Genomic DNA, 12,767 nt, shown 5'->3' on the forward strand with positions numbered 1-12,767 from the left:
TTACTTATTTATTTACCAGACACCCTGACGTTCTTATTGTCTTTCAAACATCTACTAAATTGTCAGGTATTTATTTTTTTATCTGGGAGCTTGAATACATTCTAATGAAAATAAAGTTTAATATTAGTGGAATAAATTTTTTTTCCTAAACGTATTTTCCTGTGTGTAAACTGACAGTTCCTGTCCTTCATTTCATCTATTGAGATTTTCATATTATTCTGTGAAAATTCTTTTTTTAATATTTATTTTTTAGTTGTAGTTGGGCACAACTACAGTGTGGTGCTGAGGATCGAATCCAGGGCTTCACACATGCTAAGCAATCGCTTTACCGCTGAGCCACAACCCCAGCCCTCTGTGAAAATTCTTCATATCTGGGCTGGGGATGTGGCTCAAGCGGTAGTGCGCTCGCCTGGCATGCGTGTGGCCCGGGTTCAATCCTCAGCACCACATACAAAGATGTTGTGTCTGCCAAAAACTAAAAAATAAATATTAAAAAAATTCTCTCTCTCTCTAAAAAAAAAAAAACCAAAATTCTTCATATCCTAGTTTTAACCATTGTCATATTGGAAATATTTTCCCCAGTCTACTTATTTTTTCCTTGTAGAAAATTAACTTTTTAATTTTCATTACTTTCAACTTTAGAAACTTGTTATACTTCAAAGATCTGAAGGAAATTCTATTTTTTTCATGTCACTAACATGTGTCTAAGCTATACATAGTCTACGAAATCTGGAAACATAACTAAACATTTTCTTCTTTTTGTAGAATGAGCCTCTGCATTATTTCCTCTGGATGTGTTAGAGATGTAGGTTGTTCAAAGACATAAACCTTCTGTAGCTGTGTGCCACAGCTTAGGCAGGGAGTGGTGCAAATAACAGTTAATGCAGCTTTCCACAGCACACTGACCTCTGTGCTGTTGATAAAGGACAATGTACTTGAACATTTCATGTAATGTCACATATATCATACACAGGAATGTAGTATCAACATACCATTTAATATTATAATTGTCTCTATTTCCAAACTTGATAGCTACTCTGTTTTTTAACTCACATAATCACATTTTGATTTTGCCCTGATTAGATTTAAATTGACGTTCCTAACAATTTGCTTACCAGTTTTCCCAATACTGTTTATTAAAGAGAAATAAAAGGAACTGGGGTTGTAGCTCAGTGGCAGAATGCTTGCCTGGTATGTGAAAGGTGTTGGGTTCAAACCTAGCACTGTTAAAAAAAATGATGTTTTTTTTTTTTAATAGTAGAGACATGAAAGCTCAATGTAGCTCCTGATCCTAGACTAGATTTTGTATTAGAAAGAAAAAATACTGACATAAAGGAAAACATTATAAAATACCAGTATATTAAAGTCGGTTGACAAAAATTGAAATTGGGGCTAGGAATGTGGCTCAGTGCTCAGAATGTGGTAGAGTGCTTGCCCAGTGAGGCACTGAGTTTGAGTCTCAGTACTGCATATAAATAGGTGAATAAAATAAAGGCCCATCAACAACTAAAATAAAATAAAATTTATATATATATATATATATATATATAATTTTTTAAAAAAGATATATGAATTGTAACAAGACTAAATTTATCAAAACTGGGTCAGGCACCATGGTACATGTCTGTAATCCAGCTACTTGAAGGCTAAGGAAGGACAACTGTAAGTTTAAGGCCAGCCTCAGCAACTTAGTGACTCAAAATAAAAAAATAAAAGCGCCCTGGGTTCAATTCACAGTACCAAAAAAAAAATTGAAATTAATGCTGACTTGTGGTTATGCAGAGAATTTCTTTAGTTTTTGGAAGTACATAATAATCATGATGCATTATTACTTAATCTTAGGGGCTGGAAATCTAAGTTCATGGAAGAGTGCTTGCCCAGCATATGTGAAGCCCTGGGTTCTATTCCCACCTTTGTAAAAAAATAAAAACAAACCTTACCTTCGAATGGATTCAAAAACAACCCCAGAACATGAAAAACAAAATAAATCCCACATACATAGAGAATAGTGGTTTTTAACAAGGATGAATTGCTGATGTTCAGAGACATTTTGGGGAGGGGGTGAATGCTGTAGAGGCAGGGATGCTGCCAGACACCCTACAATGCACAGGACATACACCCACCCCCATGATAGAGAAATACCTGGCCTCAGATGTCAATAGTACCAAAGCAAGAAACTCTAATATAGAGAAAGTAACTAATAGAACAAGAGGGGTAAAACGTCACTAACATGTGTCTAAGCAAAGTGATCCGAGTGTTAAGATTTTTCCTAAACTTGCACCTTTTTTCTTAATTTCCAAATAAGAAGTTTTTTTAAAAACCCACTTTTTAAAATGTTTTGATATTTACTTTTTCATTCATTAAATCGTTACAGGAAAAATGGACCTATTTTGGGGTTCTTCATTCTATTCTCTGATAGACTTATTTTCTCCTAGTGCCATATTCTTTTCATTTCTGGTCTGTGTAATACAAGCAACTCATCCCAATATCAAAAGAACATCTTATAAAATATCTATACATGCATACATACATATATGTGCACTTATATTTTTGTGATTTTTTTTCCAAATTAATTTTAACTTTTTTCTTTAAAAAAAAAAAAGTAGTAGTTCAGGGCTAAGGATGTAATGAAACACAGTGGTAGAGCACTTGCCTAGCATGCACAAAGCCCTGGGTTCGCTTCTTGGAAAGGGTGGGAGAAAAGGAAATTGGAATCCTGAGCTGGCAGTCTTTTATCCAAAATGGCAAGTCCCACATTTCTTTGGGTGAATAACATCCTCTGCAGACTTGGAGCAGTGAGCATTTCTGGTTAAGTAACTCAACTATCAAAGTGCATAAGAACAGTTCTTAGGAAATTACCTAGGCAAGGCTTTTAATATGTGCACATTAAATGTGCCACATAAAAGATAATGGGGTTAGCTTGATTATCTTCCAGGGGAATGAACTGAGGAAGCTGGAGGAGTGACTCTAGATGTGAGCACCACTCTGGCCCTTCCAGCTTTTCAGAGTCATCCAAAAAACAAAGTGATGCTAAGCCACACAGGGATCGAACACATCTGGATAAGAACAATGTGCTACAACACAGTTCCAAAGCTTCATATGTGATAAACATGGTTTGTGATTTTTAAACCATGTTTAAGCCTCAGTGAATTTAAAGTGAAACATAAACATATCCATCATAGATGCCCTTCTCTGCCAAGGATTTGGGGGTCTCTCTGGAATATAGCTGAAAACCAATGAATCTATGAGTTAGAAACTTTATTTCTCTTCTGCCCTATTTCTCTTTATTAATGATTTATTTGAAAGTAAAGCAGAATGTAAATATGTTCACAAAGATATGTGTTGAGCTATAAAATAAATGTCACATAAAAATAATTTTTGTAGTCAGCCAAGTGCTATGGTATGGATAAGGTTTGTCCCTGCTAAGACTGATGTTGATATTTGATTCACAATGCAACATTATTGAGAGCTGGTGGCCTGTAAGAGGTGATCAGTCATTGAGAGGGACAGTGCAGCTCTGACAGGTTTGGATTAGTTATCACTAGAATGGGTTGTTTTAATGTGAGGTTGTTCCTCGTGTTTGGCCTCCTTCACTTTCTGCCACAAACTCAAGTAACATGGGGCACTTGCCTGAACCTGGACTTTCCACTACCATGAACCAAAATAAAATCTCTTTTATTTAAAAATTACCCAGTCTCAGGAATTCCATTTGTGATATTTGACAACTGGCAACCTTCAACTCCTCTCCTTTTCCCTACTTCTGGGAAATATGGTAAGAAAGCCTGTTCACATTCTCTGTCCCTGGATTCCCTGAACCTTTGGTGTGGGCAGATATTTCAAACCATGAAAGACTCAGCTTCAGTGTGCAAACCTTCAAAAGCACACACCTACAGGAAAAACCCAAAGCACTTTCAATTTTTTTTTTTTTTTTTTTTTTTTTGGTACTAGGCATTGAACTCAGTGGCACTCTACCACTGAGCCACATCGCCAGTCCTATTTTGTATTCTCACTGAGTTGCTTAATGTCTCGCAGTTGCTGAGGCTGGCTTTGAACTCACGATCCTCCAGCCTCAGCCTTCCGCCTCAGGCTCCCGAGCCAGTGGGATTACAGGCGTGCACCACTACACCCGGCAGCACCCTTCAAACTCGTTTTCACACAGCACCAAATGAGAGCCCCTTTTGGGGGGTGGGGAGTGGGGGATCCTTTGCTACTTACTGTGTGAATCATAAACCTTATTTTATGTACATTGGTACCCATGAGTAATTTGTCCCAACCTATATAATTTCATAGAGTAATGTGGGGCACTGTCCAGAGTCCAGCAAAGGATGCTAAACACCCAAATAAAACACCATTGACACATTTTGCTTCGTGCTTTCTCAGAATAACTTGCCAGGGTGTTAAGGAAGACTCTGATTTCTAAGAGATTTTCCAGGGCAAAGCACTTGAGAGTGAATAGCACCAGATTCACTGGTAACCTTGAATAAGTTGGAATTTAAAGTACACTAAAGTAAATCCTAAGAGAAGGGTTAATAATACACAGAACTACATTTGAAGGAATAAAATTAAATGATATAGAGTGGAATTTGAAGCCTTATCTTTACTTAGAATTTTCCTTTCTTTAAAAAAAAAACAGAAACACATAAAACTGAAAGTTTTTTAACATAATCTAAACTACACATCCAATATCAAAACACAGAATCTCAGCTCTCACCCGAATGGCACTCCAAGCGCACCCAGGGGAGTCACCAGGACCGTGGGGACTGCCGTGTAAGCCAGGAAGTTTCCAATCTGGCCAACAGCCACTGTCAAGAGAATCACAAGGACACTACTTGCAATTACAGAGCTCACTTTTAGCACTGATCACAGAGTTGAATTTTGCAAGGCCTTGCTCTGAAAGGGCTACTTCTTTTCCACTGCTTGTGAGGAAGCAAATCTGGGTGTCACTTATGTTTCAGGGTCATGAGAACACAGAGCAGATCCTGCAGCTTCACTGGTGTAGTTAGCCAGGGAGAAGTTCCAGCCCTTTAGGGAAACAGCCAATGTAACTGGCAGTAACTGGCAATAAGTGCAATACCGAGTACATTCCTTAACACATCCTTGTAGGTTTTTAAAAAAATTTATATAATTTTAAAACACTACTTTTAATATAATCTTTAAAAAATCTTATTTTTAAAATTCATTTTTTAACTGAAACATACAAATTGTATATATTATGGGGTACCATGTGATGCTCTGACACATGTATACAGTGTGTAATGTTTAAATTAAATATATCTATTTACTTGACCACACAACATTTCTTTATGGTATAAACACTAGAAATCCTTTCTTCTAGCTTTTTCAAAATATGCAATGTTATCACTACCTACAGTCACTCTACTGTACAATACTGTGCAATAGAAAACCAGACCATCTTATTCCTATCTAACTGCATTTTAGTATTCATTGATCAGCCTCTTCCCAAGTTGGGTAGACCTTCCATGTGGCCTGAAACCCACTCTAGAGAAGGCAGCTGGCCACAGGGCTGAGTTATTGGGCCACCAGGTAAAAACACTGCTATCTGCACAGGACTGCCCCAGGGGCTCCATCCAAAGAGAGTCTGAGGGAGAGTCCTTCAACCTGAGAGTACTTAAAGGGAAGCTCTTTAATGAATAGTATCAGCCTTGGCAGGTAATTTCTTGCTCAAAAGATAATATATAACAAGTAAACCACATGATATTTCTGAAACCTCTAATACAACTGTCCTTTACATTCTTACAGTTCTGAACTCTGATTTTGTTATTTATTTTTATATTATAGCACATGACCTCTGATCTGGTCTCTGAGTTGAGTCAAGAAATGCTCCTTCTCAAATCAAATGTGTTGAGCAAAATGAGGCAGCTTAACACATGGAATTCCACCAAAAGCCATCAGACCGGCTATGGATGACTAAGCAGGCCCAGGGCAGGTTCACCCAGACCAGAGTCAGGAATAAGCATGGGCAGCAGGAGCCTCTGCTGTCTCCTTCCTGGTAGTCATTCTACACCATTCCATGAACTCCCTTCCAAAAAAGGAAAGGACAAAGGGGGTAAGGCCAGTGACTCTCAGGAGGGAGTGGGTGGCATCATGGATATTCAAAGCCTAGGAAGAGGAAGAGTGACACCCTCCTCCAAAAGACAGAGCCAGACTCATCTGCTGGCTCCAGCCCTGCCCAGATGAATGACTGACCTTCAGAGAGAAACAAAAAGACCAGACTTCACCACCAGGGCAACTTACTTGCAATTGTGCCGGCCCACCACACGATGTCTGTTAAATAAGAGGTACCTACAGAAGAATGAGAAAAATGTCATGTAAGTAGGTTTGTAAGATACATATGTCAGGGGCCGGGATTGTGGCTCAGCGATAGAGTGCTTGCCTAGCATGCATGAGGCACTGAGTTTGACCCCCAGCACCACATAAAACAAATAAAATAAAGGTAGTGCCCATCTACAATTAAAAGAAAAAAAGATACATATGTCATTAAGTAGGAGGTTTATAAGCAACTAACTTAAAAGAGCAATCATCATGTGAAAACTAAAATTGAAAAGAATAATGAATGTCATGCTGTTTATTCACCCTATAAATAATCTTTAGTCTATAAATAGCAAGATGACAAACCACTAAATATAGCAAACATATTTTTTGCAACCAACACAGGCTGACCTAAGAAAACAGATGAAAGCTTTATAAATTAGTTTTCTTGGCTCAGCAAGCCACTACAGAGACACGAGTATTCTTTGGAATGGAGTTTTACATCACTCCCAAATGACACAGTCTTTAAAGTCCAACTCTCTCATGCATTTACTGTAACCCATTTATATGATAATTTTACTATTATAGGGTTCAATGACTTCCTCCTTAAAGTGGTTACTCAATTTTCCTGATTTAGAATCCTTCTGCTATAGCTCTTTTTCAACCACTTGGGCACCAGATCCTTCTAGCCACTCAGTGTGTTGACACTTTACATCATTATTACCTTGTATTCTCTTGTCATCCTCACATATCCCCAAGCAGAGCAGGCAGAGGTGAGGACAGTCTGGCCTTCCCATCACATTCATTGGTTCTTGTCTCATTCCTTGGGACAGGCACTTAGTGAGAGGGCCTCCCAACCTTTGGGACCTATTGTCCTTCGTTAGCTGACACAATGTTCCTATTCTGATTGCTTTTCCTGATTAAAATTCCCAATTATAACTGGATTCTTTTTTTCTAACTGGACTTTTAAATTCTCAATAGTAACCACAAGAATTTGGAAGAAGAAACAGAAAGCCTGCCTGCTTAATATTCGGGCAGAGCTACAAGTATTACAATAAGTACTTAAAAAGCAAAACAGGGTCATTAAGTAATGTTTGAACTGGACGAGGTGGTATGTTCCTGTAGTACTGACAGTACAGTTTGAGTTCCGGAGTTCAAGGCCATCCTAAGCAACTTAGCAAGACTCTGTCTCAAAATAAAAAATTAAAAGAGCTGGGGACATAGCTCAGTGGTTAGGTACCTCTGGGTTCAATTCCTAGTACCAAAAAACAAACAAACAATGATAATGATAATGACAAATAAAGACTGAATAGGAGGAATATCACCATCTGACAGCATCATAATAAAAACTGATTCAGGAAAGAATCAGTGGATACTAAAAGAAGCCAATGAAAGCATCTGTTTTCTTAGGTCAGCCTGTGTTGGTTGCAAAAAATATCTTTGCTATATTTTTATCTTGTTTGTTTCAGAACAAGATTGTCAATGAATTACTTCCATAGGTCCTTTTTATTTTTATTAATTAATCACAAAAAGAAAAAGTTATTTTGATGCTAGAAAAGTCTGGCAGACATCAACTTATTAACCAAATGGTCACAGTTAACATCACCAGTGTTACAGTTTAGATACGAGATGCCCCCACAAAAGATGGTGTGTGAGGGCTGGGGCTGGGGCTTAGTGGTATATGCTTGCCTAGCATGTGTGAGGCACTGGGTTTGATCTTCAGCAGAACATAAAAATAAATAAATAAGGGTACTGTGTCCACCTACAACTGAAAACAAAAAAATTTAAAGAAAAGCTCACGTGTGACCCAACAGATGTTTGAGGTCAGAAACCATACGTGCACTAAGTGTTTGATTGCCTTGCAAAACAAAGACCCCCTTAAATATATATTTTTTTGGTTCAAAAGACCAAAACCCCTGTTAATAAAAGAATCATAATCTTAAAAAAAAAAAAAAGCTCATGTGTGAGACAATGCAAGAAAGTTTAGGGGTAAAATGACTGGGTTATGAGAATTTTAATACAATCAGTGAATTAATTCCCTGATAGAGATGAACTGGGTGATAACTATAGGCAGGAAGGGTATGGCTGGAGGAGGCAGGTCCCTGGGGGTGCCCCTTTGGGGTTTATCTTCTGTCCTTGTTGAGCAGAGCTCGCTCGCTCTCTGCTTCCTGGTGCCATGTCTGAGCTGCTTTCCTCCACCACACCATTCTGCCATGATGTTCTGCCTCAGGCCCCAAGGAATGGAGTCAGCCATCTTTGGATTGAGACCTCTGAAACTGTGAGCCCCAAAATAAACTTTTCCTCCTTAAAATTGTTCTCATCGGGCCTTTTGGTCATAGCAGTGAACAAGCTGACTAAAACAACCAGCGATGGGATTTCAACATCAAGTGCCTCTCTGTGGGTGCATTGAGAAGAACTTAACAGAACATCCATCACATTCCTGCCAAAGGCACAGCCTGAAAACAATCACAAGGAGACATCAGACAAACCTCAACTGTTTCACAGCTGTCCTTCATCCTTCAAAACCAGCAAGGTCATGAAGAAAAAGAAAGGCTGAAGAACCATCACAGGTTAAAACAAACAGAAGATCCAAGGTAACTAAATGCAACAGCTGAGGCAAGACTGCGGGAATAGGTTGCCATCAAGGACAGAACTGGGGTACTGGCAAAATCTGAACACGGACTACCGTAGATAAAGGATTAATGAAACTCCTCTCTTTCTATGTGAGATTTTGACTTAGAGTTCATGTTCTGGCTCCAAAATGTCAATAGCCATGTTGCCAGGCAATGGGCACATATGGCAAAAAATGACCTCTGATGGGCAGACCGCACCTGGAATAGAGGCCTGTGAACCTGTGGTGTCAATTCCATTGCTTGTGCCCCCAAAGCCATGACTACTATGCCGTCTGGAGCTCCCTCTGTGACTGTTACACTGGGTGCATGAGGCTTCTAAGTAGGACAGCTGAGCCACCTGCAGGCTGCAGCTGTGTATGCAGGCCCTGAGCCATGCTCTGCCTCTGCTGCCAGGCTCCAGCTGAAGAAGAGGCCTGACACTGCTGGGGCTCCTGTCTTGGGCCCTTGTGAGTGTGTATGATGCAAATGTGCCTCAGGATGTCCCATGACTCAAAAGTTTAGCAAAGCCTGAATGATAAACACTGCAGAACAGTTATCAGCCATCAGTACGTAATCAACATTATTTTTTTTCATTCCTAATCTTGTATTTCTTGAGTATGCTAACCACACAATGGCTATTTACACCCCCAAAATGCATGCTGAATAGTGACAGGTCATGAGAACCACTCCAGAATACTAGAATAAAAGTCTGGTAGACCAGTTTCCCCATAAAACCCCATCATTAATAAATAAAGTGATTAAAGTCTCTGGAAATTGTCCAAAGGGCATACAGTATATATCTTTTTATCAATTCCTGACTTTAGACTTTGAGTCTTCCTTTTGGCTTGGTCAGTCTAGTTGGCACTACGGAGGATGGTGGAACCCTTTAGAGGTGTGGCCAAGTGAGAAGTCTTAAGTCACTGCTGGCCTGCCCTTGAAGAGGACTGGTGTATGCTGGTCTCTTCCTCTCTCTTTTCTTTTTCTTGCTCCCTTGCCACCAAGAGGTTAGCAGCTTGCTCTACCACATCCTCCCACTATTACATACCATCTCACCATAGAACCAAAGCAAGAGGGCCAACTGACCCTGGATGGAAACCTCCACAGCTCTGAACGAAAATAAACCTTTCCTCTTTTTTAAATTGATCATTTTAAGAATTTTGTTACAACAACAGAATGCTGACTAACAAAACTGGTTGGGGCATTTAATTTGTATAATTTCAATTAATTGATGTCTATTCTATGGCCTTGTATATGATCTTTCAGAGAATATTCTATGTCCAGTTGAGAAGGTGCATCTTGCTGTTATCAGATAAAGTGTTTTACAGAAGTCTGTTAGGTCTAGTTGGCTTATAGAGCTCCTTTATTTCCTTATTGATCTAATAAAGGATAGCAATTTTACTATCCTTGATTGAAAGAAGGAAATGAAGGTTCCCAACTATTATTGTTCAACTGCCTATTACTCTCTTCATGTCAGTTTTTGCTTTATGTATTTGGGGGCTCTATTGTTAGTTGCACGTGTGTGTGTGTGATATGTGTGTGTGTGTGTGTGTGTGTGTGTGTTTATAGTGCTGGAGATTGAATGCAGAGCCTCAGCAAGCACTCTACCATTAACTTCACCCTCAAAACTTCATGTATATTTTCAATTGACATGTCCTTCTGCAAGGATGATGTTACTATTATAAAATATCTTCCCTTTATCTCTGGTAACAATTTTGTCCTAAAGTCTGCTTTATCTGTTATTAGTATAGCCCCCCCCCAGCTTTCTTTTGTATATAAGTAGATATTCCTATTCACTATTTTAAATAACTGTTAACATATTTCATCCTACTACAGTATCCTGAAGCACACTTTGAATAATTACATAGTAATTTACTCAATGGCTTTTCAATGATCTATATATATAATTTTAAAAAGATAACAGGGACTTTAGAACTGAGGAAGTGATCACAATCTTTCCTCTTAGAGTCTATGTTTAAGGCAAGGAAGAGAAAAAATTGTCTCCTTTTGTTGTGATGAACATGATTTGGGCATGATTTCTTATAAAGTCATGGGAGCAGATGACCTATAGTGACCCTCCTGCAATCAAAGGTGGCCCAAGGATATCAGTAGCCAGAGAAATGGGGCCCAGGACTCTCCCTTTTCACTACCAAGGTTTTCTCAACGCCACTGATCATCATATAATACATGCTTTCAGTGGTTTGAAAGTGACTATGTTACCAAAATGGGAAAAACCTGGAATATAAGGTACCTAGGAATGAGGAAGTGACAGAACTTTGTTCTCTCTTTATCATAGGGTTCTGTTAAGTTCCAAGTATTACATGTTCTCCAACTCATGCTCCCAAGCAGGAACTTGGAGTTGTTGAAATATAAAAGTTATTCAGGTCACCCTTACCTTTAAAGCCAATGTTAGGCTTAATTTTTTTTCTGCTTCCATAGATATTGAACAAGTCAGAATTTTGGGTCTAGATACCTGCTCCATAACCCAATATCTGCCTACTCTCCTAGCTGTGTATCAAAGCACATGGTCCAGGAGGAACTCAGTCCAGCAGCAAGTCCTATGCTCTGTCCTGAAGGAAGCGCACAGTTGTGTGTACCAACCTTATGGTGCCCAGCTTCCTTGCTGAGCTCATTGTCCTACATTCCCCCCTCTTTCTTCAACCAAGAGCCACTGGGAGCCTGCACTCCCTATAATGCCCCCAAACCACTGGGTTTCTTCACAGTTCTACCCTCACAGGTAACCATCCCTAAAAGCCCCTAGTCATTCAGCTGGTACTCTCAAGAGGTACCTGTTCAAGCCTCATCCGTATTTCTCATCTTTCCAGTTATCGCCTGTCCTCTTTTACTCTTCAAGTCCTCTGGTCTTAGCAAGAACAGGGAGAGAAGGAATTGAGAAAGGCCGGGGACCTTCTGTTTGTTTTCATATACTCACACCTCATGTTGCACTCAGTCCCATCTAGGGTGGGCTACAGAGGTTAACAGTAGCAAAATTCTCAGGGCTTTTTCTCTCATTGGAAACCTTGGTTGCCAAATAAGAGCTGCATGGTTGTTTGTAACAGCTGAACTATAAAACAAAGAAGTATTTGTGCAAATACAAAAGAGATTTAGGATGATAAAATCAACTGGAAGTGACACTGTACACATGAGCTGTGGCTTCTAAGACCTACCATCTAGTTATAAATGTGTGTAACGTATCTTTAAGATACAGCTTTCTAGTGTAAAAATGCAGATGGTCATCTAATTTATGTATTTAATTACAGCGTGGAAATCATCCCCACTCGTGTGTGCTCCTAACAGCAACAATAGAAGTCAATGCTAACAGCAAAGAGGAGTGGACCACTATGTCCTTTGAAATGAATGTCCTGACTTAAAAAATATGTAAAAAAGAGGGCAGGGGTTGTGGCACAATGGTAGAGCACTCACCTAGCACATGCAAGGCACTGGGTTTGATCCTCAGCACCACATAAAAATAAGTAAATAAAATAAAGGTATTGTGTCCATCTACAACTAAAAAGATATTAAAAAAAAAAACATGGGGCTGGGGTTGTAGCTCAGTGATAGAGAGTGCTCACATAGCACATGCGAGGACTTGGATTTGATCCTCAGCACCACATAAAAAATGAATGAATTAATTAAATGAAGGTATTATGTCCAACTACACCTAAAAAATAAAATAAAATAAAATAAAAATTAAAAAAAACAGGTCTGGGGATATAGCTCAGTTGGCAGAGTGCTTGCCTTGCATGCAAAAGGCCCTGAGTTCGATCTCTAGCACCATAAACAAACAAACAAACAAAACAAAACAAAACAAAAAAACAGATAAGACCAAATGTTGGAAAGAATATGGAGCAACTGAAACTGTTACAAATTGCTAATGAGTATAAAATG

At 39.0% G+C, this 12,767-nt stretch overlaps 1 protein-coding gene across 1 annotated transcript in view; it reads right to left on the reverse strand.

The window, feature by feature from the left end:
* Positions 1-12,767, reverse strand: part of Nipa1 (NIPA magnesium transporter 1) — a 40,235-nt gene that overhangs the window by 15,324 nt on the left and 12,144 nt on the right. Inside the window, exons 2-3 of the mRNA XM_026400492.1 lie at positions 6,256-6,303; positions 4,712-4,802 (exon numbers count right to left, since the gene is read on the reverse strand). Coding sequence (XP_026256277.1) covers positions 4,712-4,802; positions 6,256-6,303 — 139 coding nt within the window. The remainder of the gene's footprint in view (positions 1-4,711; positions 4,803-6,255; positions 6,304-12,767) is intronic.

The sequence above is a fragment of the Urocitellus parryii genome, chromosome 6 (genome assembly GCF_045843805.1).
Source record: "Urocitellus parryii isolate mUroPar1 chromosome 6, mUroPar1.hap1, whole genome shotgun sequence".
NCBI classification, from domain to species: Eukaryota; Metazoa; Chordata; class Mammalia; order Rodentia; family Sciuridae; genus Urocitellus; species Urocitellus parryii.